Source organism: Onychostoma macrolepis, chromosome 17 (assembly GCF_012432095.1).
Source record: "Onychostoma macrolepis isolate SWU-2019 chromosome 17, ASM1243209v1, whole genome shotgun sequence".
NCBI lineage: Eukaryota > Metazoa > Chordata > Actinopteri > Cypriniformes > Cyprinidae > Onychostoma > Onychostoma macrolepis.
The window spans coordinates 30,528,467-30,555,789 of record NC_081171.1 but is presented as its reverse complement, the minus strand read 5'-3'; the positions used below and the strand labels follow the sequence as shown (position 1 = coordinate 30,555,789).

General features: G+C 38.4%; 1 protein-coding gene across 1 annotated transcript in view; it reads right to left on the bottom strand.

Moving 5' to 3' along the window:
- flvcr2a (FLVCR heme transporter 2a) overlaps positions 1-27,041 on the bottom strand; it is a 28,411-nt gene extending 1,370 nt beyond the window's left edge. The window contains exons 1-9 of the mRNA XM_058750422.1: positions 26,191-27,041; positions 20,763-20,904; positions 19,964-20,104; positions 16,548-16,615; positions 15,969-16,072; positions 4,351-4,461; positions 2,519-2,624; positions 1,955-2,066; positions 1,549-1,613 (exon numbers count right to left, since the gene is read on the bottom strand). Coding sequence (XP_058606405.1) covers positions 1,549-1,613; positions 1,955-2,066; positions 2,519-2,624; positions 4,351-4,461; positions 15,969-16,072; positions 16,548-16,615; positions 19,964-20,104; positions 20,763-20,904; positions 26,191-26,754 — 1,413 coding nt within the window. The 5' untranslated portion in view covers positions 26,755-27,041. The remainder of the gene's footprint in view (positions 1-1,548; positions 1,614-1,954; positions 2,067-2,518; positions 2,625-4,350; positions 4,462-15,968; positions 16,073-16,547; positions 16,616-19,963; positions 20,105-20,762; positions 20,905-26,190) is intronic.
- Positions 27,042-27,323: the final 282 nt, after the last annotated feature.

The window sequence follows — 27,323 nt, the reverse complement described above, 5'->3', positions numbered from 1 at the left end:
TTAAAATGAATCCCGAGCCGTTTCATGCTGACGTCAACATGAAACATTAGCATATTGCCGCCCACTTGTTGCGCGCACAGACCTGGGAAAACTTGATTTTGGCCTTGGTCTGAATGAAAATGCAAATTCATTCTTTGCCACTAGGTGCTGCTTTTGGAGCATTAAACATAGCGGTTTCCCTGGTAACACAAAGCAGCAGTGTGCTAACAAATACTGCTTTATCAGGCATCACCAGATGAAATTAATATGAGACCAATCGACCAATCACCGCAGATTAGCGTCACGCAAAGGAGGGGTTTGGAAAAATGCATCGTTGGGCGAATCATTTGGGAGTCGTTGAGCAAGTAAGGTAAAACATAAATCCATATTATAAGACAATTAAAGTGTTTTTTGACATTGCATGCATGCCAGCCTGTTGTTGGGGACTCCCAAAACCAAAATTACCTTTCATAACCCACAATAGGGGCACTTTTTGTTTGCTGTTTGCACTCATCAGTTCTTGTTCTTCTCTTTTCTTCTTGAATTTCTACCCAGTTTTCTGTATTTGACACTCTATTCCAGACCCAGTGACCTGTGTGTCACCTTTAAAGCAATTGGCTAGCTTTGGCCGGACAGAATGATTTAACCGTGTGCTATTCTTTACCACAACATGAGTCCTTTTCAACCACAGTAAGGAACAGCATATCATGATATAGTAATTCTGCCAGAAATCAGAAATGCTATGAAATGAAATAAAAGCCATTTCTTAACATCATTGCTTAAATGACTGCTAACTGAACCTTTTTCAGAACAAAACCAACCAACATTTAAATCTCTCAATAGAAGAAAACCAGCAGATCCTCATCTTATGTTCATCGGTCATTTTGACCCAGAGAAGATTTTCTAGTTAACGCTATCTCATTGGATTGAAACTTACTGACTTTGATTTTTTGCTTTTCTTGTTATGGTATATATTAGTTACCAAATATTGGATTCAATTTATCAGCTTGTTTTCTTTCAGTTGGCACAGGTTTTGTACTGATTGGTCACTGGCCTCACAGATCAGTTTTTGAGTGAACATTTCCAAAATGATGCACTGACTGAATTATTCACTTCTCAGACGTTCCAAGATCCAGTAAACGCCAATTCAACATATTTAATCTGTGAAAACGTGCCAAACAACACCAACAGAATTAGACAGGGGTAACACACTGATCAGACCAAACCTGATGAACGTGTCTGTTGCTGTTTGTCTGTGTCTGTCGGAGTGATGTGAATTGGCCTTAGGTTACATGACAGTTGTTGTCCTTCATCGTGTAATTAATCACACCAAATTAATATGCAACTAACATGCAAATCAACAGCCCTAAATTTGTTGTTCATTTTTGGAGGAATTGTAATTTCAGGGGAAAATAAAACAGTACAGACAAAATTGATATGCAGGACGCTTCTCATGACTTGCTTAACATGGGACAAAGCTTCTAATTTCAGGACTGTCCAGCAAAATACTCTAGACCCGTGTGATCCAGACCTGGTGAGGAGAGAGAGGTCAAACTAAAACATACTTACAGCGATCACCTCTGTCTGAGATTGACTGTTGGCCTTCTGTCGCCGCAGGTCAGATTTTATAAGCGCTGTGAGGCAGAGAGACATAAACTGATAGTCTGAAGTTGTTAAGTGCAACATACTTTTTAAATTTCATTTACATTTATACATTTGATACATGCTTTAATTCAAGGTATACACTTCATCAGTTCATGCATTCCCTGGGAATCGAACCCATGACCTTGATGTTGCAAGCACCACTGCTCTACTGTCTGAACTGTCATGGTACGTTCATATAAAACCCTGCGTGTGTGCATGTGCCACTGTGACACAATATGCTGAAGTTATGCTCTTTTCATCACATGTGCAGAAGATGAGTGGAGCGGTTGTCTAGTGGTCACATGATGAGTGTCATGTGATGAGCTTCTACCTGTCATGATGGAGCCGATGAAGAGGAACACACAGAGGAAGATGTTTCCGGCCAGTGTGCTGAAGTGATCGATGATTTTGCCTTGAATGATGGTGAATGCAATTCCAAACATCTGCATACAACAGAAAGATCCTGAGCATGTATGTCATGTACCATAAACATGCTGTTATCTTTGTACACCTCCGCATCTTAAGCGCTAATGAAATTATGTTCAACCAACAAACTACACTGAGTTGGAGAAACATAATAATTTGTAGTATAAACACATTTTTAGGTATCACTTTAGATTAGGGAATTTGAATTTTAGTTCAAATTAACAGCAAGTATAGCACATGCTAAATATAACTTATTTAGCATGTATATTTAATGAATAAGTGAAAATATTAAGTTGATGTATTGATCAACACGCATTTTGTCAATAGACATTTGAATTAAATCAATATGTTAGAAATGTAAACTTGCAACCATGCATTTATTTACAGTAAGTTATGGAAACAGGTCCCCTGAATGTCTTTTTAGATTTGACTCATCCTCGTATCTTAAAGTGTAGAGCAGGTGCATGACCTGTGCTGAGCAGTTGAGCAGTCCTGAAGATGTTCCCTCTGACTCTGGGTACGTGAGCTCCACTGCAAACTCAAAGCCCAGCGGCAGATAACCCGTCATAAAGAACCTGTGGTCAAAGACAGAAGAGACTGAAGAATCAGCCGGTCCAAACTAATGCACTGTATGCATCGATAGTGGAAATAGTTCATCGGTCAGCTATTAGCATGCATAAACATAAAAAACCGACATCTAGTTCATTCATGAAACTCTAGATGTTGCAAGCTAATAGGTCTTTTACATGCAATCTGCTATATGCTATATAAATAATCACATTGTTCACTAAATAACACAAGTTGCTTGGCCTCTGCTGATTCTCAATATTTCAATAGTTAAGTTCAGTGTTGGCTGTATGCTGGACCTTTAGGACACTAGAGTTCCTCTGAAACCCTCCACCTCCCCCAGTACCACCTGTCTAGATCTGCAACGGGATTTATGTATGCATATCCATGCAGCAGCATATCTTACATGCTAACAGCAGCATGTCTGTGTATCTATTGGCAGTAGCAAGTCCATACTGGCTCTGCAGCATACATTAACAACATTGTCATATCAGTTAACATGGTGAAACTATTCCAAAAGTTGTAGTGATTGAACTACAATTAGATGTTGATCCACAAAATGTATTTATGGTCAGTCTGTGTAGAAATCCTGAGGTAAAGATTTGGTTTGCTAGCATGGTTCAGTTAGTTGACGCTGTAACTACCATAGAGTAGAAGAAATGCGATGCAAGCGTATACTGTGACAAAGCTGAGAAAAGTTTTAACTTTTCTCTAAACAGACATAAACTCTTTCCCTTCCAGAATGTTACATTTTGGTAACATATTATTTTAATGTGACATAGTTACACTTGTTACATGTCCTTGCTAGAGTGAAAACTGTAAACTATGCAGAATTACAAGCAACTAACCATAACCTTATAGTAAGTACATGTTAATTAACAATACTCAGTACTTATTTACTTGAGAAGTAAAATATTTGTCATGATCAGTCCACTGAACGACAAGTTGAAGAATCCAAGTTCAGATTTTATTAAACAAAAGTGATATCCTAAATACGAACAAACGAAGACTTGACTTGACACGAACAGACTTGACCTTAACACTCACCAACGGCAGGGTTAAATACATTCAATACACAACAAGAGACAAAGGCAATAAGAGGGCTACTTATAGCAAACAATAAGTGTCATATGACACAAACCAACCAATGAGCAAACAGACCTGAGAACCACATGACAGGACAATTACCAATCACAACCTGACACATACATACACAAGGCAGAAATACAAGAGGGCAAGGGAAGCATGACACTTAACAGCATAAATCAAATTACAAAATAAAAGACATGAAAACAAGAACATGAAACAAAACCCAAAACAGACCTTACAATATTAAGTCTTGTTTTCTGAAAACATGTCAAAAGTCAAAATGTAGTGTTTACGCTTAAAACAACTAAAGTAAAACTAAAAGTAGTTTAAGAAAAATAAATGTTTTCCTTTTGAATTAAGTTTATTTGTCTGACCGTGAGATATTTGTTTTTGTTTTAAACATAAACTCACTAAATATTGATACATTTTCCAGAAAACAAGACTGTATGTAATTTTGCTTCTCGTGTAAATGTATCTTATGTATAAATGTATAAATGTAACCAGATTTAAAAATGTTTAGATATTTGTAGTGGAAAACAAGACAAAAACTAAGACAATCTTTTTTTCTTTTCTTTTTATCAGTGTGTCTTAAATGTCACAACACTTCTGTGTCCACTGCAGGTTTTTTGTCACAGCAGCTCTTACCCGAGCACTCCTGATGTGAGGAACACAACCCACAGATGACCCAAGTTCAGGGTGAAAGCATAGATCACCATCCCCACAAACGACAGCAGATACACTGAGAGCGTCGTCTGCCTGGCAAGACAAAAATTAACAAGTTAAACTGCCAAAATATATGTCATTCACTCTAATAGTAATAGTGTAATTCACAGAACATGTTCACTGGATGGTTTAATCTTTAAACATCTTCATACATTCAATGGGACAAGGTACAGAAGTGCAGAAATAAAAGCATGTGTCAAGGAATCATTAATCAACAATTTAGGTTTGGGTAGGCCTACATCTTCTGCTTTTTCCATTTGGCATTTTCTCAAAAAATGTATGTTTCTGATTGCACTCAACAGGTGTCAGCTCTATCAGTATATCAGAATATATGCATATACAATCTGTTGTGTTCTGTTTTGGTTTCTGGTCCTATGTGTAGTCCCTACGTCCATTTCCTCTTGGTTTCTATAGTTGCTCATCAGTTGGTTAATTATGTTCACCTGTGTCTTATCAAGCTCCTTGTTTTCCTGTGTATTTACATGCCCTCAGTTTCCTTAGTTATTTGTCTGATATTGTCTTTGCATGTTGTGTGTAAATCTTTTAAGTTCGTGGTTTCTCACCATTTGTGGGTTCTCTTTCTTTGTTGTATTTTGTTAACTAAGTGTTAAGTTTTAACTAGATCCACATCTACTTATCTTTGCCTGATTGCACCATGACAGAATAGTAGACCAAGAAATACAATGGACCTAACATCTCTTCCTTCTCACACAGGATGACAGTTTGCTGACTTTACCTGAACAAATTGATTTTGTATAATTATTTCTCAGAACTGTCTCACATGATAATGTTACTAAATGAAGTTCCAAATGTAGGTTCGAGGAGCCTAGTCTTTCAGTCCTGTCAGTGATCGCTGCGAGCGTATATAAGCAGCAGTCGCTGCTCCGTCCCAGCGACAATATACTTCCGACATCCCTCCACCTCCCCTTCTCTTCCTCCATTTCTTTTCTTTCTCTTTTATTTTTCCTCCTCCACAGCGTACATCCATAGAGGGGGGTTCTTACTCAGACCTTGAATCGAGCCTCGGGTTTGAGGTTCCCTCAAGTACAACTATCTAAGTTCGTTACCATTATCAAGCAGGACTGATTGGGCAGATGAGCTTGTGAAACTTCAGGCATCCGAGCGCAAGAAAACATGACAGAGTTTATTGCGTTTCGTATGCGTGCTTATTATGCGTTCTCAGTTTGTTTTGACTTTTAAACTGTACTTCCAGTGTCCTGTTTTTGTAGTTCCTTTGTAGCCCTCTTGTTTCATAGGTCCCCATGATTGTATTACCAGGTGTGTCTAGTTTCCTTGTTAGCTGCCGTGTGTATATATATAGCCCAGTGTTTCAGTCAGTCTTTGTCAGCCATTGTCTTTGGTTGTTGATAAGCTGTTGTTGGGAGGCTGAATTCCAGTGTGAGGGACCCAGAACTCCCTGCCTGTCCTGTCACAGCCATGAAGGCCAACCTTGGACCCGTTGCCTGTCCTGTCACAGCCAAGGAGGGTGTTCTCGAACTCTGTGCCTGTACTGTCACGACCACAGAGTCCATTCCTAACCCCTTTGTGCTGTCAGTTTTAGTCCAACCTGTTCCTCTTTGATGGTCTTCTATTGGTCATCTCTAGCTCTGGCTGATCCACCGTGGTAGTCTTCTGCTTCATCTTCTCTGCCTTGGTGGTCTTCAGCTCCATCAACTCCACCTTGGTGGACTCCTGCTTCATCTGCTCTGCCTTGGTGGTCCTTAGCTCCATCTGCTCCGTTTTAGTTGTCTCCTGTTCCATCAGCTTGATGGTCTTTGGTCTTTGGAGGTTCTCAGCTCCATCTGCACTGCTATGGTGGTCTCCAGTTCTGCCTGCTCTGCATTGGTGGTCATCAACTCCACCTCCTCTGCTGTGGTGGTCTTTTAACTCCATCTCCACCATGGGGATCTTCAGTCCCGTCTGCTCCGCTGTGGCCTCCTGCTCTGCTGGCTCCCTGCTTTGCCATGGCTTCTTGTTCTGCTGGCTTGGCTTCAGTCACCAGTCACTCTTCCACCACACAGGCCTGGCCCTCCATCCCTTCCCCTGCTTCTTAAGTTGAGGGCTCTGTTAAACGTTATCAGTTTGTTTAGACTTTTTTGGTTCTCCATTTGTTTAGACTAATGACAATTTAAAACACCAATTTCCTATTTCAGTATGTGATCCTCAAGGGAAATGTATTGACTTTGAGCTGATGCTTGCAACAAACAGCTCCTATTTCACCATGGATGAGGTGGAGAACGACATTGACCACCATGCACCCACCACATACCCAGAGCCTGAGCCCATGCTTGCCACGGACCTTCTGCCAGTAGAGATATTCATCATTCAGCTACAGCCAGAAGCCATGTTCGTCCTGGAGCCTGAGCCTGTTACCATGTCTATTCCAAAGCTAGAGGCAGCCACCATGTCAGTTCCAGAAGGAGCACTAATCCAGTTCAACATCCTGGAGTGGAGTCCCACCTGTTTCCCCAGCCTCAAAGCTCTTACTCTGTCAGGCCCGTCTGGCTAGTGTAAGATCCTGGTGCCTTCAAGAATCTTTCCTCCCCCACTGGTCTCGTCCAGCTTCCAAGGTCTGTAATTTCTGCCAGTCCAGGTTCCAAGATGCAGCATCCCGGCCATGGAAGCCTCCCTAAGTTAGTTCATTCCCACCATGGAGGTCATCCAAAGCCCTGTTGTCCTCGCTGGTTGATTGATTATGTTCATCTGTGTCTTGTAGGGATGTAACGATTACTGGTTTGACGATGAATCCTGATAAAATTCCCCACGGTTAGTATTACCGCTTCGAATTTTAATTATCATTATAACCATATTCTATTACTGCAATCAGGGGCAGACTTAGTGATTTGGGGGCCCTAAGTAAATTCCAGGTATGGGGCCCCAACTGTCAGTCGTGTCTTGTGTGTTTCCCCCTCTATGCCCTTATTTGGTCCTTCCTGTTCTTGTCCTAGTTTAGTTTTATTGTTTAGATTATGTTCCAGCTGTGTATAGTTAATTATCCTGTGTATATTAGTTCCTGCCTGTTCAGTTAGTTTTCGTCTGGTCTACTCATTACGTTCCTTGTGTTCCTGTGTGTCTCAGCCCTGCCTTGTCTTGCACTGTTGGATTTCAAGACTGTATATTTGAGTTTATCCTTGTCTCGGTGGTCCTCGTTCCTCACTGCTGTGTGCATCGTGACACCAACACAATAACTATGTGCTCTTTTACGCCTAACCCTGATTTTGCTCTCTCAATCTCATAGTTTATTTAACCCTTCACAACCAGTAATTAGTCAACCTGATGCTGTTCTAAATATTAGGCTACCTTTTTTTCGGATCACAAAAGATAAAAAGGGCTTGCACTTGTCCATTTAATAAATTGTAAACTTCTTCAATCTTTTTACAAACATGAAATTATCCCATGCAACTCATTCCATAGTCCAAGTGTTCTGAAGGCATACTTTAGGGTTTGCCGAGAAACAAATCGAATATTTAATGTATTATTAAGCAAAAATCTCCAGTCATCGCATTCGTGCATAAACGTATAAAGAGTGTGCTGCAGTTTGTGCCGGCGTGCCAAGGAAGAGCACACAAGAGAGTCATTTTGAAACATCAAGACAAATAAAATTATGGGGCCCCCTGATTCCCCGGGGCCCTAAGCGGCCACTTACCTCACTAATTGGTTAAGTCTGCCCCTGACCACGATTTGAACAACTGAGGATAAATAAATGCTCTCCAGCATAAAGCAGTTTTAAGTAACAGTCTCACGTGCGCACAGCATGCAGAGTAGTTTCGTTTTGAGTGAAAACACAGTGGAAAAGCTGGGAGGGTTTTAAAAGAGTGCTGAGGGAATTATACAAATGAATACATGAATGAATTAATTATATGAATGTACCTCTGAAGATTCTGACTGTCTTCAGAAAAGATTCCATGTCATTTTGATTTCCACTTCGCTCCATGTAATACCTAATAAAGTAGTGTTTTAATCGCAATGCTGCTTAGTCCATGGAGATTACGGGAAACAGCTGTAATTCTGCTGTTCCATCAGCACCACCTAGTGTCAGAGAGTGGATTTACAGAGACTTACATTCACATTCAGCTTGTGTGCAGTAGTTTCTGGCTGGCCAAAAAACGGACTGAATTTGTTTGCCCTGCTGTAAATTTTGACCGGTTGATGAAAAACAAGCTTATGTGGATTTTACACAATTAAACAGTTAAGATAAGTTATCTAGAATTATTTAAGGAGCAGATAAAATACATATAATCATTTATTAATCAATTATCATTTTGACTTAACCCTTTTCTTTATTTAAAGGCTGAAATGTGAGGTTTACTTTTTTATGAAATTTTTCAAAGCTTTATTTGAACATTTACATTAGATATTTGAACATGCTACTAGATAAACTATTGTCAGACATGTTGTCATTTAAAATGCGGACATCATTTGTAATGTTATTGTTTTAGTGATTATGCAAACAAAAAGTCATTTTATTTGTTGTTTGTTGATTTTAAATATAACACTTGAAGTGATTTATGTGTCAGTACTTTTTGGACATTTCCATCACGTTTTAACAATACTGTGATAATACTGATAACCGTGATAATTTTGGTCACTATAATCATGATATAGGAAATTTTCATACTGTTACATCCCTAGTGTCTTGTTAAGTTTCTTATATTTCTGTGCATTTACATGCCCTCAGTTTCCTTAGTTCCTTGTCCGGTATTGTCTTTGCATGTCATGTGTAAAGCTGTTGTGTTTGTTTCTTGCCATTTTTGTATTCCCTTTTATTTTGTTAATAAAGTTTTAAGCTACAACTAGATCTGCATCTCATCATCCTTGTCTGTCCTTTGTAGCACAATTGAGGTGAAATCCGAGAAAAAAAACAAAATAGCCAATATCAAGGCAAGATGAAGAGTGGTTTTGATATTGCCTGATTTCAGAAATGAATTGAATAAAATTTGACAGTGTTTACAAGACGTAGGGACACAGTCACAGATGTAAAACCTTACAGTAAAAAAGGTAATTTTCAAAATGAACCTTTTATTTCTGTCAGAGTATGGTAGCTATATTACTTTTAAAATACACACATAGTATATCACTTAGTTAAATATGGATTTTCATCTAAATTGACTATAGGTATTGAGTTATTGAGAACAGCCTCGTTCTGCAGGAATGCATGATGACGTAATGTCAATTTTTATCAAATAAAGAGAAAATCAAACTAAATGGTAGATTTGTGTTGAGAACATTGTAGTGATCATCTGTGATGAATATTGAAGTGGAAATGTTAAGTTATGGGACACGATTTGTCTCATGTCTGAAGAATCCGACAGACCGCTGTGGCACACATCCATACATATTGCTAGGAAAAGCATGTATTTCTTAATCATAACCAGCCTCAGTAGAAAAACAAAATTCCTGTACATGTAAGTAGGTCTTTTGTGTCTTTAGCTCCCTCTAAATAAACAGTGTATTATAAAGCCGTTCAGTACAACCACGCGTAAGAAAATGCCCCACTTCACCGCTGCTGTTGGGATCCGCCGGGGGCAATTCTGACTCAAACGACTCTGAGCCGATTATAAGCACCAGGATGATGTGTGCTCATTGAACAGGCAGTTTTCAAACCAGCGCTTCACAAGAGATAAGAGAGACCACTACAATGAAGAGCCTTCGTGATGGATACGGAAATAATGCATTCACAGACAAATATATGAGCAACTGTGTTACATAACAATCACCATCTATTAATATCAGGAGGTGGATGATAACTCTGGAAACAGAGAACACATTTGCTAATCAATATTCTACAAACAGGAAAGTTTCTACATGAAGCCAATGCTGCTCGTGTCTCAAATGATATTCAAATTGCCTTCACTTGTTCAGTTTTAGTGCCGTATAATCTGACAGTGTAAAACACGTGTTGTTTAAGCAGGTTATTCATGCTTTCTTTAATTAAACTCGTGCTTTCATTGATAGAAACAGTTTACATTTTAAAAACAAACCAACTCTTCAATCCAATTTGCCCAGCAATAAGACAAACGCAGCACTGATTTCTATAGTGCACTGATTGGTGTAACGTACAGTTGAGTTGAAAAGACCTTCATAAATCTTCTACCAAGCATTGTGGCTGAGGGAAACCCATAATCCCTTGCTCCTGAATACATTAAATATGTATGGGACTGTGTAAATAGCTGTCATTTAGAATTAATAGAGGTTTTAGCTCCATTTAATCTTGTTTATGTTGTTTAGTTAATTAAATACATGTGTTTTGTTCATGCAGTGATGGTAATTAGAGGTCTCGGGCCCTTTTCATTTTAAAGGTACATTTTCTTCCTACTCTGAAAAAAATGACATCACTGAACAAACATATTATTTACAACAAGTTAAAAAATATATATATATATATATATAGAGAGAGAGAGAGAGGTAATAAACAGCAATATGTAAATGGCCATTTTGACTTAAAATGTTACATGCTTCAAGTTCAAACTAATCCCATTTGTTTTTTTGTTTTTTTTTAAGTTTAGTCAACTCAATATGTGTATGCAGTAAGGGTCTTGGCATGAATCTGAGCCTGAGTTCAGTTTAGTGCGTATAATACAAACTGATGCAAGTTTCTCTTGAAGCCTTCAGTATTAACCCAAGCTCATTGAAAAAAACGTGACTGTGGCACATTTCTGCAAGATGAAAGTGAAATGTCCAGTGAGTGATGCCAAAAGGTTACTTCCCTATCACATATTAAAATAACATACCAACTAAACCTAATAGTGTTAACAAATCAGCCTTGCCATTTTAGTTTGTTTCTACAAGTCTTTGAGCTCTTCTATCACGTCTCAAGTTTCACGGGACTCGAGTTCCCGAGCACAATCACAAGTGCAATGCTGTACCAGGTGAGCTACCGAGCAAGTTTAAAAATCATGCAATATGTGGTTTTGAGGTCATAGCATAGTAATGTGCAAGGAGCTGTGCAAAAATAAGTCTTTATTAACTGATAATCTGCTTTCGTAATCATAATTTGTGTGAAAAGGAATAAAAATTGTAGGTGTTTTACTGCCTGTAGTGTTCATTTCAGCTGGAAACTGAAGTGTATTGTATTTATTGGTATGTTTTTGGAGTTTTGCAAAAATCTTGGTAGAGGCATGTTGGTAGCACTTTATTTTACAGTCCTGTTTCTCATGTACATACTATGTACTTATTATAGTAATTACAATAACTAGGTAATAGGTACTAACCCTAAACCTAACCTTAACCCATGTAGTTACCTTACCAGAGCTTTCTTAGGTAAGTACACTGTAGGTACACTGTAAGTACAAATAAGTACATGTACTAACAAATAAAGTGTGTTTTTCCAATGAGCCTATGTTGCAGTTTCATTATATTGCATTTCTATTGGCCTTAGAGAGCTCAATTGTTTTACTCTGTAATGGAGAAAGAAAAAAAAAACATTGATTAATTGATTACTGAAAAATAATGTTCTTGGCACAAAGCACAAAAATATTGACTCTAAATGATGAGTGTGGTGGACTGATATTTAGACACTTAGAATAAGGCATTTAGACATTTTTGCAATGCTCTTCAACCTTCAACATGATCAACCTTGAAACATTTTGAATTTAGTGGGGTTGACAAAATAGTTTATCAAAATATTTATTTAGATTACAGTGTGTGATTTGTACACACGGTACACTGTTGCAACCAGAATTTACTCTGCTGCTACTCAAATTACAAGTAAATTAAGTCCAAGCTTACTGTGAAAGACTGAAATAACGTTAGTTACAATGATTAATTATTGGTAGGCTACTCTACAAGGGTGAAAGCAGATATTTAGGATTGAGAGTAAAGACCAGAGAGTGTTCTCCATAAACCCATTCTTGAATCAAGGTCAGTGTGAGTAATAAACCGCTGATCTGTTCTGGTAAATCCTCTCACACATGACGAGATTAGGAGAAACAGAGGCGCTGTTATAGAGGAAAGCGCATTACAGGCATTCTGCTGCTCAACATGAGTCAAAGTTAAGAGTTTTAACAATTTACTGTAGGAAAAGTCTTGGGGAGAAAAGTCAGTCTATCAAAGACCTACACTGTAAAAAAAAAGAAAAGAGTGTAGGGTTTAATTTGAAACAACTTCACCGGAGTAAGGATATTTTGAATAGAATAAAGAGACACAAACCTGTACATATTCAATCGCGTTTGCTTCCATTTATTTTTGACCAGTGCTTCGCTACTGTCACGGTACGTGGTTGTAGAAGTAAGCGCCCAACGCAGGAGTACACAAAGGAGTCTTTAATAAGCATCAACACACTTAACCATTGAAAATAACATTAATCCAGGACAAAGACAAGGGGAGAACTGAGGACTTATAAAGGCAGGGAACAAAGGAACAAACAAGATGATTAATTAACACAGGTGATACGAATGAACGAAGATTAACTGCAACAGGAAATACCAAATAAGGAAAAACAGGAACTAACACGTAACAGTTACTCCCCGCCCGGAAGGCACGTCCCGTGCCGTAACAGTTCCACCAGGGAGGGAGGGTGGGCGCCCTGGAGGCCGGTGCAGGACAGGGACACTGGGGAGGCCGACACATGGCGGATCAGGAGACTCAGGAGGCCATGGCGGATCAGGAGACTCGGTGGATCAGGAGACTCAGGAGGCCATGGCGGATGAGGAGACTCAGTGGATCAGGAGACTCGGGAGGCCATGGCGGATCAGGAGACTCGGGAGGTCATGGCGGATCAGGAGACTCGGGAGCTCATGGCGGATCAGGAGACTCGGTGGATCAGGAGACTCGGGAGGCCATGGCAGATCAGGAGACTCGGAGGCCATGGCGGATCAGGAGACTCGGGGGGCCAATGGCGGATCAGGAGACTCGGGGGGCCAATGGCGGATCAGGAGACTCGGGGGGCCATGGCGGATCAGGAGACTCGGGGGGCCATGGCGGATCAGGAGACTCGGGGGGCCATGGCGGATCAGGAGACTCGGGGGGCCATGGCGGATCAGGAGACTCGGGGGGCCAATGGCGGATCAGGAGACTCGGGGGGCCAATGGCGGATCAGGAGACTCGGGGGGCCAATGGCGGATCAGGAGACTCGGGGGGCCAATGGCGGATCAGGAGACTCGGGGGGCCATGGCGGATCAGGAGACTCGGGGGGCCATGGCGGATTTGGCTCCGTGGCCTATATGCCGCCCCCCCTCAAAAAAATTTTTGTGGAGGTCACTCTGGAGAGTCGGCGCTGACGGCCACAGGAGACGAAGGAGGTACAGGAGACGATGGGGAGCTGGACGGGACCAGCGGAGGCGAGGGAAACTCAGGAGACTCAGGAGACGGAGAAAGGCTGGACGGGACCAGAGGAGACGAGGGAGACAGTGGACGGCAGTGTTGATTTGCCCGCGGACGGCAGGCTTGAGAGAGCCGCGGATGGTGGTGTTGATTTCCCCGCGGACGGCGGTGTTGATTCCCCCGCGGACGGTGGGCTTGAGGGAGCCACGGATGGTGGCGCTGATTTCCCACGGATGGCGGGCTTGAGAGAGCCACAAGCGGCGGCGACTGAAACGGCCGACGGACTGAACGGCGGGCTGGGAGGTCCACGGGGCGATGGTAATTGGCCCCAAGCCAGAACAGATTATTGATGGCTGTGTCATCCAGCGCCGCCCTGAGGCGAGCCCGCAGAATTCCCTGGCATACTCATAGCAGGGGAGATCCTTAAGAGCCAGGACGGACAAACGTTCAGCGAACTCCATATTCTGTCTTCTGTATTTGGTCCTGGATTCTGTCACAGTACGTGGTTGTAGAAGTAAGAAACACATTTAAGTAACACACTTAACCATTGAACCAGGACAAAGACAAGGGAAGAAACTGAGGACTTATAAAGGCAGGGAACAAAGGAACAAACAAGATGATTAATTAACACAGGTGATACGAATGAACGAAGATTAACTAAACTAGAACAGGAAATACCAAATAAGGAAAAACAGGAACTAACACGTAACAGCTACACAACATGCAAACTTTTACTCCAAAAGTGTGCACATTATGTATTCACACGTTTACCTCATATTTCTTTAAACAGAACAGAACCACAATTTCTCACAGAAAAACGATTCTCTGCCGATCCATCAGTCAATAGGCTATTGCGTGATCATACTTCCCATTGAATAACATTAATTTTAATTTCAAGTTTACATTTTTAAAATTAAAAGTAGGCTATCTCAAATTCGTACCTGAGCTAAAAAAAATTACTCTGAACAGTTGTATTTTTATTAGGCTAACTAACGTTAACAAATATTAATTAATGCTGTAAAAAATGTTGGTCAGTGTTAATGCATTCACTAACGTTAACAAAATAAGTTTATTGTAAAGCATTACCTCAGTCTGAGACAACGAGGCTTCGCAGGTGATCTCATAATCAGCGTCTTTGTCAGTTCGAGTTCAAATGAGAGTAAACATCGAAGACAGTAGAAAACTGCAAATATTCAGAACAGTATCTAGCACAACGTTTGTGTGTTTCTTTCCACAAAGGACGCATCTATTTAGTGGATAATATGTTGCCTCAAACATGCTTGGCTCAGAAGTTTCCAATCAATAAATCCATCACCCGCAGGTGGTCTGACTTCATTTGTAGACGGTCCAGATACAGTGCTAAGACTTTCATTTGGGTTATCCAATATATACTTTTTAAAGACTGGATGATGTTTGTTTCACTATTTTCAATAAAAAATTTCCAATTCAACACCATTTTCAAATGTGCGCATGTCCTTAAATCTAAACATAATTATGGGTGGGACTAACAGAAACTGATGAATCATCGATTTGACAAGCATATGGTATGAACCTATAGGATGAGGGAAAATTAAGAAACTGCCTGTAATTGACCTGTAACTTAACTTATATTTAGACTAAATATATAAAGTTATAGTGAAATAAGACGTTTATTATTATTATAGTTTAATAAATAACATCCATTTAGAAAATTACCAACTTTTCATTGGGTGGGCCACAGCTAAAAGTGGGTGGGCAAAGCTTCGCCACTGCTTGAAGTCAAATCTCTCATTATGCTATATTATAACCAAATCTTCTGTCAATTTGATTTTGTACTTAAGAAAAAAAAACCTTAATCATAGGCCTCATTGATGTGAGTTTATGCACCTCAATATTTGAGTGAACATTGCCAAAATCATACACAAATAATGTTGTGAAAAGGAAAAAAGGAAAAGAAAAAACGGTCAGTTTGGCCTACAATCTGTGAGGCTAACTATCAATCAGTACAAATCCTATGCTAACTAAACAAAAATTAAAAAGACTAAAAAAAGCATGATTAATTTATAAGCAATTTTTTTGTAGGCCGATCATTATGTGGAGAAAATAAATTCCAAAAAGTTACAAAAATATACATTTTTGTGTGGTGGGTGGAAGCAAAGTAAGTTTTAGTCTGATATTCCAGGTCAAAATGACCAGAACGCAATATAAACTTTAAAATAATAATAAAATAAAACGCTTTGCTATCATGATATGCGGAGGACCTCAGGGGGAAATGGAACAATAGAAAATGCATGACTTACTTATAAGTCTTGGTCTTGTCTAGCCAAATTCCACAGATCAGAGAGCCGACCACGCCAGCGATGACGAGAGTCAAGCCAATTCTCCCAGCATTCACCTCTTCACCCTGTGCTTCAGACAATAATGACATCTGAGATATCTTTAATATATAACCCTGTAAGACCATGTTCTCATGCACTTCAGTCCACGGTGTTTAGATAACCCAATACACTGAGTCTGAGTTGAAATTATGTACTACTGCCAGACTTTCATGGAGCATTTGCTAAGAATGTGATTCAGAGATTCACAGTGAACTTATAGCATGACACATATGTTTTCAACAAATAAAAAATTTGATGTTTCTATAGTACTGAACAGTTATCATAATCATTGACCATGATATGTACAAGGTACTTCAAGGTACTTCAAAAAATGCCATGCTATTACAATCGTACCATTTCCAAAAAAAAAAAAAAAAAGATAATACTGTGATACTTTTTTTTAGTGCACATGCATTATTTCGAGGTTCAGCTACTGCTATCCTGTGTCTGTAGAGTGGATGAGGATGATAAGAACTCGAGGTTGTTGACAGCAGGACTCACAGGATAATGCTCTATTATCATCCTGTTCAACAGAGTGGAAACAGCATAGAAACATCCCACGTTCAGTCCTGGGAAACACAAACACAGGGAGAATCGTGCTGTCACATAAATATGAATCAAAGGATTCAAAATGGGTAAAATGACAAATTGATAGTTAGAGAAGGTATAGATTACTAAGGGCAGAATTGAAAAAAGATTGCAATCTGGTTGTTTAAGCAGCCCAACTGGGAGGCCTGTTTGAAAAGCTACCTGGTCTCATGGCATATTTACGTACCTGGGGGCACTTTTTAGCGTGACATGAAATACGTACCAATAAGTACATATCACTGCAGTTTCCAAAAGAAATGAACACTAGAGGCAGCAAAGCTCCTACACCTTTTATTCCTTTTCACACAAATTTACAGAGTTTCGATTAATAAAACGTAATTTTCGCACAATTACTTATAATGTTATGACTTCAAAACAATATTAATATGCTGGGAGATTTGAAAACTGATGCTTTTGAACGTTAGCATCACACATATCCAGCTTCATATCTATGTGTTTTCATAGACGGTAGGTTTGTTCAGTGGCTCACGGAGTACGGAGTTGAACTTGAGAGCTGAGGAGCTCTGGTTCAAATCCTGTGTAACTACGGTTCAACAAAGCAGTTAAAATCTGCATAAAAGAAGTTAAAATGTCACAGTTGCATCAACTAATACGTTTTTATATCAGTTTTGCATTTGTTAACACTATCGGGTAGGTTTAATTTTGGCGATTCTAGTGTCACAGAACTGACACTTCAGTTTTAAAGACAAAGTAACATTTCAATTGTGAAAGTGGACCATGTTAAGAAAGCACAATTTCAATTTCATTTTTTGGGACAGTCCTGCACATTTTACATGCATCAAAGAACTTAAATTACGCAGATTTCTGTAAAATTGGAGCACCAATCATGCAGAAAGTTTCACACATCCTGCACAACTTATATATTTTGTCTAAACTGATTTTGCATTCAGTATAAGCAGCATCCAACCAGAGTCAAATATTAGGAATATTAGCACACTTTTTGTGCAGGTCATGGTTATTTTAGTTAACTAAAACTAAAACAATTTAAAACATTCATTTAGTTTCATTTTAAGTACTTAAAGAACTAAAACTGAAATAACAATTAATAAAAACTATATAGACACATAACTATTAAAAATGACAAATACACACAACAAAATTACTAAAACTTTAACTAAAGGGAAAACAGAAAACATAAAAACAAAAACTAAATCAAACTATTAATGAAAACTCTAAAAGTATCTCAAAGACACTGGTGCAGGTGGAGTTTTCTGGGAGACGGAGTCTGATATCACATATATGATGCAGCAAACAGCTAAACATTTCAGTAACCAGATGGAAACTGGGTTAATCAGAAGCTAAACGCTCATAAACTTTGGCATCAGTTTTCAAATCTGACAATAACATTCCCCTGTAGGACAGTCACTCTGAACATGTGTACAGGACTCATTCAGAACCTGTAAGAGGTTTTCTGTTTGTTTGTGTTTTACCCTTTATTTTAAGGCCATGTTGATACAATGTAATTACACAAATAAGTACTGAATAATATTAATTAACTATATTATAATTATAGTTAGGCTTAGTTATTGGTCTATCTATGTCAATATCCTCTCTAAAACGTTAGGTCGTATAACCAACAAGCAAGAATTTTTTTTTTTGTCATTTTTGACCCAACACTGAAATTTGCTAAACAAATCAGCATTCTTTCAGCTTAGGATGATTGCCAAAATTAAATCTGTCCTCCCACTCAAACTACGTTATTCATGCATTTATTTGATCGAACTTGGACTATTGCAACTCATTGTATTTAGGGATCTCTGAATTTTTCTGTCTCATCTCCAGTTCCAGGTCCAAAATGCTGCAGCCAGACTTTTAAGGGGGATTAGAAAGAGGGAAAGTATTAGACCTGTTTTGGCTAGCATTCACTGGCTCCCCATTGAGTGCAGTTAAGGTATTTTTGTTTGTTTAAACTGTCAAACTGAATGGTTTGCCACCACACTATTTATCTGAACTTCTTTCTGTCTTACCATCGCACCAATAAGCCCTTTATTGTAACATGACAGAGTTACATGTTACATGTCCTTATTATTTTAAACAGCAAACAATAAAGTTTGCATAATAGGTAACTAGTAAATAACCCTAAACTAAACACAAGCTGGATGGATTTTCTGCCATCACTAAAACAGTCAAACAAAGACTGGGGGACATTTTCTCATCTGATTTTATGGAAAGATAAAGCTGGATATGATATAAAATCTGACACTTATGAAAAGTATGAAAAATAATTATGGCTAATGGATACGAATACAGGGATAACAAAATAGGGCCTAAGACTGAACCCTGCAGCACACCACATATACAGTATAAGCAACATACAGCTTAAGACAATGCAGTAAAATTGAGTGATTGACTGTGTTGAACACTGTAAAAAACAATATGTTGAGTCAACTTAAAAGAATTTGCTATCCCCACTGGCTTAAAATTTTAAGTTTTCCCTTAACATTTGACTAAACTTATTTGAGTAGAGTGAACTTAAAATTTTAAGCCAGCGGGGTAACAAATTATTTTAAGTTGACTCAACAAATTGTTTTTACAGTGAAGGCTGCACTAAGACCCAGAAGAACCAGAACAACACATTTATCATATTTATTTCATATTATTTCGATACAAAAGATGTGAACATCAAGTAAGTGGAAGTAAATGGAACAAAAAACTTAGTTTGACCGACAGTTATTTATTTATCTCTGTATTCTGGTTCAAAGTGAGCTGCCGTGCTTTCTATCTTCTATACAGGCAGTTACCTTTTAAAACAGTATAAAAATGTGTTAATATATTAAAATAGTTTTTTTTCTCCATTTCTGTCACTTTAACTGAAAAATTTACTGTTAACTACTGTGCTCTTTCTAGAGCTGCTTTACAGCAGAATTGAATTTTGTTTGCATTATTGAAACATTATTTTCCTGTTTACCACTGTAAAGTTGCTTTGATACAATCTCCATAGTATACAGTTCTATATAAATAAAGGTGACTAATTAAAAATGCTAAAATACATGAACAGGACACTTTAGCCTATATGGGGGGTTTAAATATGCTGACTATAAAGGCAACTCATTTAAATGGAGCAGAGCCATTAAGTGAGCATGTGTTCATGGTTTTTATTTTAGTCAGTTACACTGTATGTACACTATCACTACCTTGGACTCATACTTTAAATAACAAAGAAAATGAATACAAGAAAATTATAGATTATAGAAGATACTACTATTAGATAATAAAAGTACAATACTGCAGACATACTGTGCTAAACATGCAAAGGTAGAATGTGCTTTAAGTTAATAAGTATATGAATAAGAATTAGTGGTGTGTACCGTAGCTAATGAGGAGGAGGATGAAGGGCTTGTTGCAGAAAAGTCTTACGATTGAAGCCAGGTACGAGTTCTGTGTGGTGGGCATGTGTCTGAGCGCCACCTGAGCCAGAGACGGAGGGATTTCAGGCTTTTCCTGAAAAACTGAATGGCACATTCAAAAACTTGATTACCAGAAAAGAAACTGAAAAACACAACTCTAAACAGTAATTGGTTAAACCAGAAATGGACATTATGTCAATCAACATGACCCTGTTTACAAAATAATTGCAATCAAGGATATCATCATAGGGCAAAGCATTTAGCCTTGTTCATGAAACATGAGCAGTTAATTGCTTGTAAACACCACTTATATAAATTATTGCATTCAGACATAAAATTGGATTTATTGAATGATTTCCACAGAAATTGGTTCTGCTTGTGTTTCCTCCAAGAAGTCAAAACCAAATCATATAATCCATTGCCATATATTTCACTACTTCAGTAATGACACAAATGTCTTTGTAAAAGCAAAACTCAAAACGGATCTAAATTATCTAAGAATTATAGCAACCGATACAGAGAACCAAACAAGTTCAACAAACAAACAAGAGAATTAAAGAATAAATGATGAAGCAGTCAAATACCTACTATGTATGTATGTATGTATGTATGTATTTAAGCAAGTTTTTGCATTCATAATTAAAGAACTCACATTTTTATGTTAAAGCGCAGAGGAGGTTTTATGAACAGATTTTACATGCTGATTAAAAACATTTGTCACTATATCAGTCCTGTTAGCTGCTGGAGTGGATGTTCTTACCAAACACGACCAGCAGAAAGATGAGGGTGGCCACAGCGGCTGTGATGTAGAACATGATGCTGATGTGTTGAGCCAGTTCATTCATGTCATCCACGTTGGGCACAAGAATCGGCGGGATCAAGAAACCAATAGCAATGCCAAGCTGAAGGGGAAAGACATAAAGAATCAACTGCATCATATTTTCAGTCTCACTGACCTAAAACTCACATTAAACTGGAAAAAAAAAATGATTGTGTGGTTTTGTGCAACTTCCAGTCATTTTAACAGTCTGCCTGAATAATTTTGAATTTACATGCACAAGAGAACTTTTCACAACTTTTCTAACCAAGTCACAACACATGCATACTCACATTAATTCGTTCTTAACCTTGTTCTCACATTAATGAGTTTGGAGGATTCTAAATTAGCGACTGCATGCCCAAGGTTAGCCATTTGCATAAAACACACCCAAACATCTCAATTTCCTTTAATGCAGACCCAGATTACAGCCTCTTAATAGCCAGCTGTACATATGTGTATATCTGTGTTATTACACAGAGATACCTCACAAGCAATTATGTATGCAAAGGTAATTATGCAGCTTTTCTTACTCATTCAATGTTTATGATGAAATATATTTGAGATAGAACTTCTATGTTTAAAATGTAATCTTGACACAAAGAGTATGTTATTTTTGTTCCTGTTTTAAGTTTAGAATACATTTTAGAACAGAGGTTATTGGTGAAATCGTTTGTATGCAGATTTCATGTACAAATAAGTGAATATGCAAAACAAGGAAATGATCACTGGATTTACTAAAGTTTGCAAGGTTAACAGCATCAAATCTTCACTCAAGGCACTTAGCAAGTAAACTAAGTAATTCATGCAGAACTAAATATTCTGATTTGCAGACTAATTAGAATTGTGTTCCAGACTTTATGCAACACAACAGTCCAAATTCAGCAGAAAACTGTACTGGTAACTACAGGCACACATTTTTCTAAACGATCAACATTACTGTAAGCTCAGTTGAATCCAGCTGAAACAGAACCACTGATGAAAGTGCTCAGAGTGATGATGAGAAATACTATTTCTTTTATATACTATTGTGCCACGGGGTCACGGGAGTCATATTTCATTTCAGAGCTGGTTATTGAGAAATCTGTCTTAGGATATAGTGAGCCAGTCTAACATCTCAGTGCTAAACTAATATCCACTTCTTCACTCCCATCCATAAGCTGAGTGTGCTGTGCTGCCATTGATCATGTGAGTGATTTGTAATTATGTCGTTTGTATGATATCCCCAATCAGCTCTACTATAAAACTACAATCATACACACCCCGTGTTGTGCTCTATACTCACATCTCAATGTCTTACAGTCAGTGTTTATCATATTGTGACCTAACGTGACTGCTTTCTGAATGACATCACAGCCAATAACAAGTAGAATTCATGAAATTTCTAATGGAGAAGGTTGGCATTACATTTGAATTAATGCATTTGGCAGTTTATCTGAAGCAACCTACGTTGCATTCAATAGCAGATCTATATATTTCTATCGGTCCATGCATTTCCTAATTGACCATGATGGTTTTGAATATGCTTCTCAATATACACGATTTCTTCCTACAAACATGTTTGAAATGTGAAAAAGTGAAGTTGGTGCACTTTACAAGCAAACTCAGAGCACCAGGAAAGGTTGATGTTGCCATTAAACTTGTTGAAATTGTAGACTTCAAAATCATACAAAACACAGCCAAAACACAAGCACAGTTAACTCATTAAAAAATATATATGAATGAACCAAAAGTACTACTGTGTATGCTTAACACAGGTAAGACTGAAATTGAAATTGTTTGTGGCATGTATAAAACGACGGTTTGTAAAAAAAAAAGTCAATTTGATGAAACTAGATTAATGAAGAACCTAGTATGTAGTGGCTGTATCTACTTTATAACAGTATATACAAGTATTATTTAAGTATGATTTATTTAAAGAAATTATTTATTCTTTGTCCTGCTTTGTCCTATAGACCAATATCAAATCTTCCGTTCATAGGTAAGATTATTGAAAAGGTAGTTTTTAATCAGCTGAACAACCACTTAAACTTAAATGGATACCTGGACAATTTTCAATCTGGTTTCCGAGCACATCATAGCACAGAGACAGCACTCATTAAGATAATAAATGATATTCGCTTCAATTCTGATTCAGGCAAAATATCAGTGCTGGTACTACTAGATCTTAGTGCTGCGTTTGACACTGTTGATCATAACATACTTCTAGAGAGACTGGAAAACTGGGTCGGGCTCTCTGGGATGGTACTCAAATGGTTCAGGTCATACTTAGAAGGGAGAGGTTATTATGTGAGTATAGGAGAGCATAAGTCTAAGTGGACGTCCATGACATGCGGAGTCCCACAAGGCTCAATACTTGCACCGCTCTTGTTTAGCCTGTATATGCTCCCACTAAGTCAAATAATGAGAAAGAACCAAATTGCCACTCATAGCTATGCTGATGATACCCAGATTTACCCAGCCTTATCTCCAAATGACTACAGCCCCATTGACTCCCTCTGCCAATGCATTGATGAAATAAACTGTTGGATGTCCCAGAACTTTCTTCAGTTAAATAAGGAGAAAACTGAAGTCATTGCATTTGGAAACAAAGATGAAGTTCTCAAGGTGAAAGCATACCTTGACTCTAGGGGTCAATCAACTAAAAACCAAGTCAAAAATCTTGGGGTGTTTCTGGAGACAGACCTTAGTTTTAGTAGTCATGTCAAAGCAGTAACTAAATCAGCATACTATCATCTCAAAAACATTGCAAGAATTAGATGTTTTGTTTCCAGTCAAGACTTGGAGAAACTGGTTCATGCCTTTATCACCAGCAGGGTGGATTATTGTAATGGTCTCCTTCCAAAGAAGACCATTAGACAGCTGCAGCTCATCCAGAACGCTGCTGCCAGGATTCTGACTAGAACCAGAAAATCTGAGCATATTACACCAGTCCTCAGGTCCTTACACTGGCTTCCAGTTACATTTAGGATTGATTTTAAACTACTTTTACTCGTTTATAAATCACTCAATGGCCTAGGACCTAAATACATTGGAGATATGCTCACTGAATATAAACCTAACAGACCACTCAGATCATTAGGATCGAGTCAGTTAGAAATACCAAGGGTTCACACAAAACAAGGGGAGTCTGCTTTTAGCTATTATGCCGCCCGCAGTTGGAACCAGCTTCCAGAAGAGATCAGATGTGCTAAAACATTAGCCTCTTTTAAATCCAGACTCAAAACTCATCTGTTTAGCTGTGCATTTGTTGAATGAGCACTGTGCCACGTCCGAACTGATTGCACTATGTATAATCACTTTCTATTCTTAAATGTTTTAAATTCTTTTAAAATCAATTTTTAAATCACTTTGTTTTTATTGTTGTGATTTTTATTATTTTTAATAATGACTATTTCACTTCCTTTTATGTAAAGCACTTTGAATTACCAGTGTGTATGAAATGTGCTATATAAATAAACTTGCCTTGCCTTGCCTTGCTCAGTGTTTGTGTGAGCACATGGCTTTTGATTGGTTCTGTGTGTCCTGCGCTCTTCTGTCAGTCTCTCGTCCAGGCCCCGCCCCCTAGTCTTTGAAATTTAATTTGCTAGTTTATGTTTTATGAATTTGTTATTATTTGAATTTTTTAGCACATTAACATTTGTTATATAAAAAAAGCCTATTTGTTTTAACAACCAGCCATAAAAACAATTTTAGATATACCACTGCAACACTACAATAGTAAACAGCTTTCACGTGATGTGTGTAAAATTCAAATATGGCACCGGCATTACTTTCCATAATGCAAGTTAAATTATATTAATATAGGCCTATATTACACAGAAACCAGCAGTCTAAGCTAGTTTGATGACCAGGCTGGTTTAGCTGGTCTCAGACAGCACCCAAAACCCCTCTAAAACCAGAACAGACCTGTAATACAGAGCCTGAGAGAAGATCATGATTAGTGTACTTGGTATTAGTCAAAGTGATCACACAGCAGTTCAAAAAGTGAGAAACAATAACAGAGCAAACCAAATCTAATAATAATTATAATTTTAAAATGTCCTTGTGTTCATTTGGAAAGGTAAATTGTCTTAAAGTATATCTTCGAGTAGAGTATTTCTGTGCTGCAGCTCTTCAGGTTAGATGAGTGGAGAGATCACACGCGCTGATATTCATCTTATCTGGTCTATCGATGATATATATCGATGATGCTAATAGCGTTTCCCCAATATCATTGTTACAGTAATTTAGTATGACTTTATCAGGGTTAGTTATATGAATCATGTGGTGTATACTAATGACATTTAGGCCAATCAAAGGCACCACAAGGAGCTGCTAGAGAAAACAATAAACATCCACATGCAAAATTTCAGTGTTAAAGTGAAATTTAAAGTCCAACACACTGTAAAAAGTGATAAATTGACTTAGCTTAAAAAAACTGAGGAAACCCGTTGCCTTAAAATTAGTACATAATAATTTAAAAAAGTTAAGTGAACTTGACGATTCAATTAACATATTTTTTTAATTATCATTTACTTAAAAATTTTAAGGCAACGGGTTTCCTCAAATTTTTTTAAGTTAAGTCAACTTATCACTTTTTACAGTGCACTTTTCACTGTTTAAAAACAATTTGACTGATAAATGTTCCTGAATAGGTTTGAATAATTTGTAATAAATAAGAGTAAACTACAGGGTACAGATATTCATTTACAATCACATTCAAACACATATGTTGTTAGAACACAAAAAATGGAACGCTTTTTTGTGCGTAAACATGCGCTAGAGGCGGAGTCCAGCTGTTAAAAACGCGCCTGTCCCGCTTTAAACGCAAAAAAGGCGTTCTGTGTGAATGGTCCCTTACATACTGCACTGTAGGCTACATCTAAAGTCAAACTGTCAAGTACAGTCATTTATTGCCAAGCAATCATATAATGTTATAGTTTCATATATCCTTGAAACACTGTTTCGATGTTCACTGGTTTGCTATAGATGTATTGCGCCCTATAGACAAATGATTATTTAATGACTTTTCTTTTTTTTTTTCTTCTTCTTTTTTTTTTTTCTATTTAGTGTGTCAAACTTGTCATCAAACTTTCTGGTTGCTGGAATAAAAACGCTGTTGAAACGTACTATAGCCTAGCTAATGAATATACAATGTTACGTTTAACACTTCGACAACTTGCTGGATAATGTGCCATTTGTTGAAATTTTATTCACGCTCCCCTTTCTATGAGCAAAACCCCTCGACCTTTGCTAGTTTCGGGGAAAACCTGAGCTTTTGGAGTAATCTAGTCCAGCTGATTAATTTAACTCAAATGAAGGCGGTCAGTTTTCACGAGCTCGGTGTTTCTGTGGCAGTGCACGATGCGCTCCGTGCGCTTTTACGCACCTGGTTTCCAAACACGCCGATGGCGCAGGCGGTGGACACTTGATCAGATCCGAACCACACGGACGCCACCTGAGACGGCATTCCCAAAATGAACACCTGCGCAAAGGAACAGGCGAACTGTCCGAGCATAGTGACCCAGAACAGGCTGGGCTGAACGCTGGCCACTTTGATCCACGTTCCCACGCAGTTGATCGAGGCTGCGAACAGAGCGATCACCCGCAGCCCCTTCCTCTCCAACAGCCATGCCACTGGAAATATGAAGGGGATATAAGTCAGCATATAGATCATTGACAGCCAGTCGATGGCGAATGAAGAGACGTTGTAGAATTTCATGAAGATGTTGTTGATGATTCCGTACTGGATCCACTGGAACGCGTTGCACAGCGAATAAGAGCTAAAGAGAAACAGAATGAGCCATCTCCTCCGGTATAAACGAGTGTTGCTTACAGAGTTTGTGTCTCTGCATTCGGAGATTTCAACGTGATCAAAGTTTCCATCTGTGTGTTTTGTCTGTTCTGTCTGAAGAACGCCTTTTCCGAAGTGGTTGTCGCTTTTTTCGCACATTTTGCGCTGCGAGTCAATCCTGCTTCATGAATCCAGAATCGCGTCCTTCTGTTGTATTTAAGGAAATATTCCAGACGCAGAAGAAGTTCCTAAGAGCGCTTAAGTCCTTAAACATCCGGACTGACTTCGTTTCCAGCGAGAATAAAAGTTCAGAGCAAAGGTGAAGAAGGATCTCACATCCCTCCAGGAAACAACTCCATCACTTCTATCACTGTTTCATGCGCGTGAGCTTCAGACTCCACATCACCATCATCATCATCATCACCATCACCATCATCATCACGCCGAATGACACGAGAGAGAAACTCTAGCACGTGATCTGCTGTCAATCATTAGCTCCTGCTCAAGCCAACTCATTATTATAGAAGAGCTGTTATTGAATATAGAGCATTTGTATCCATTAGGCGAATACTTGGAGCCCTCTGCTGGTCACAAACATAAATGTTAAAGTTGCAGCAACGATCACAGTGATAGGCAAATAATGTCAGAAATGGGGTGAAAGTCACATTCTCTCAACATCGTCTTACATTAAATTTGTATTTATTTATTTACAATGGAAATATCCTTTT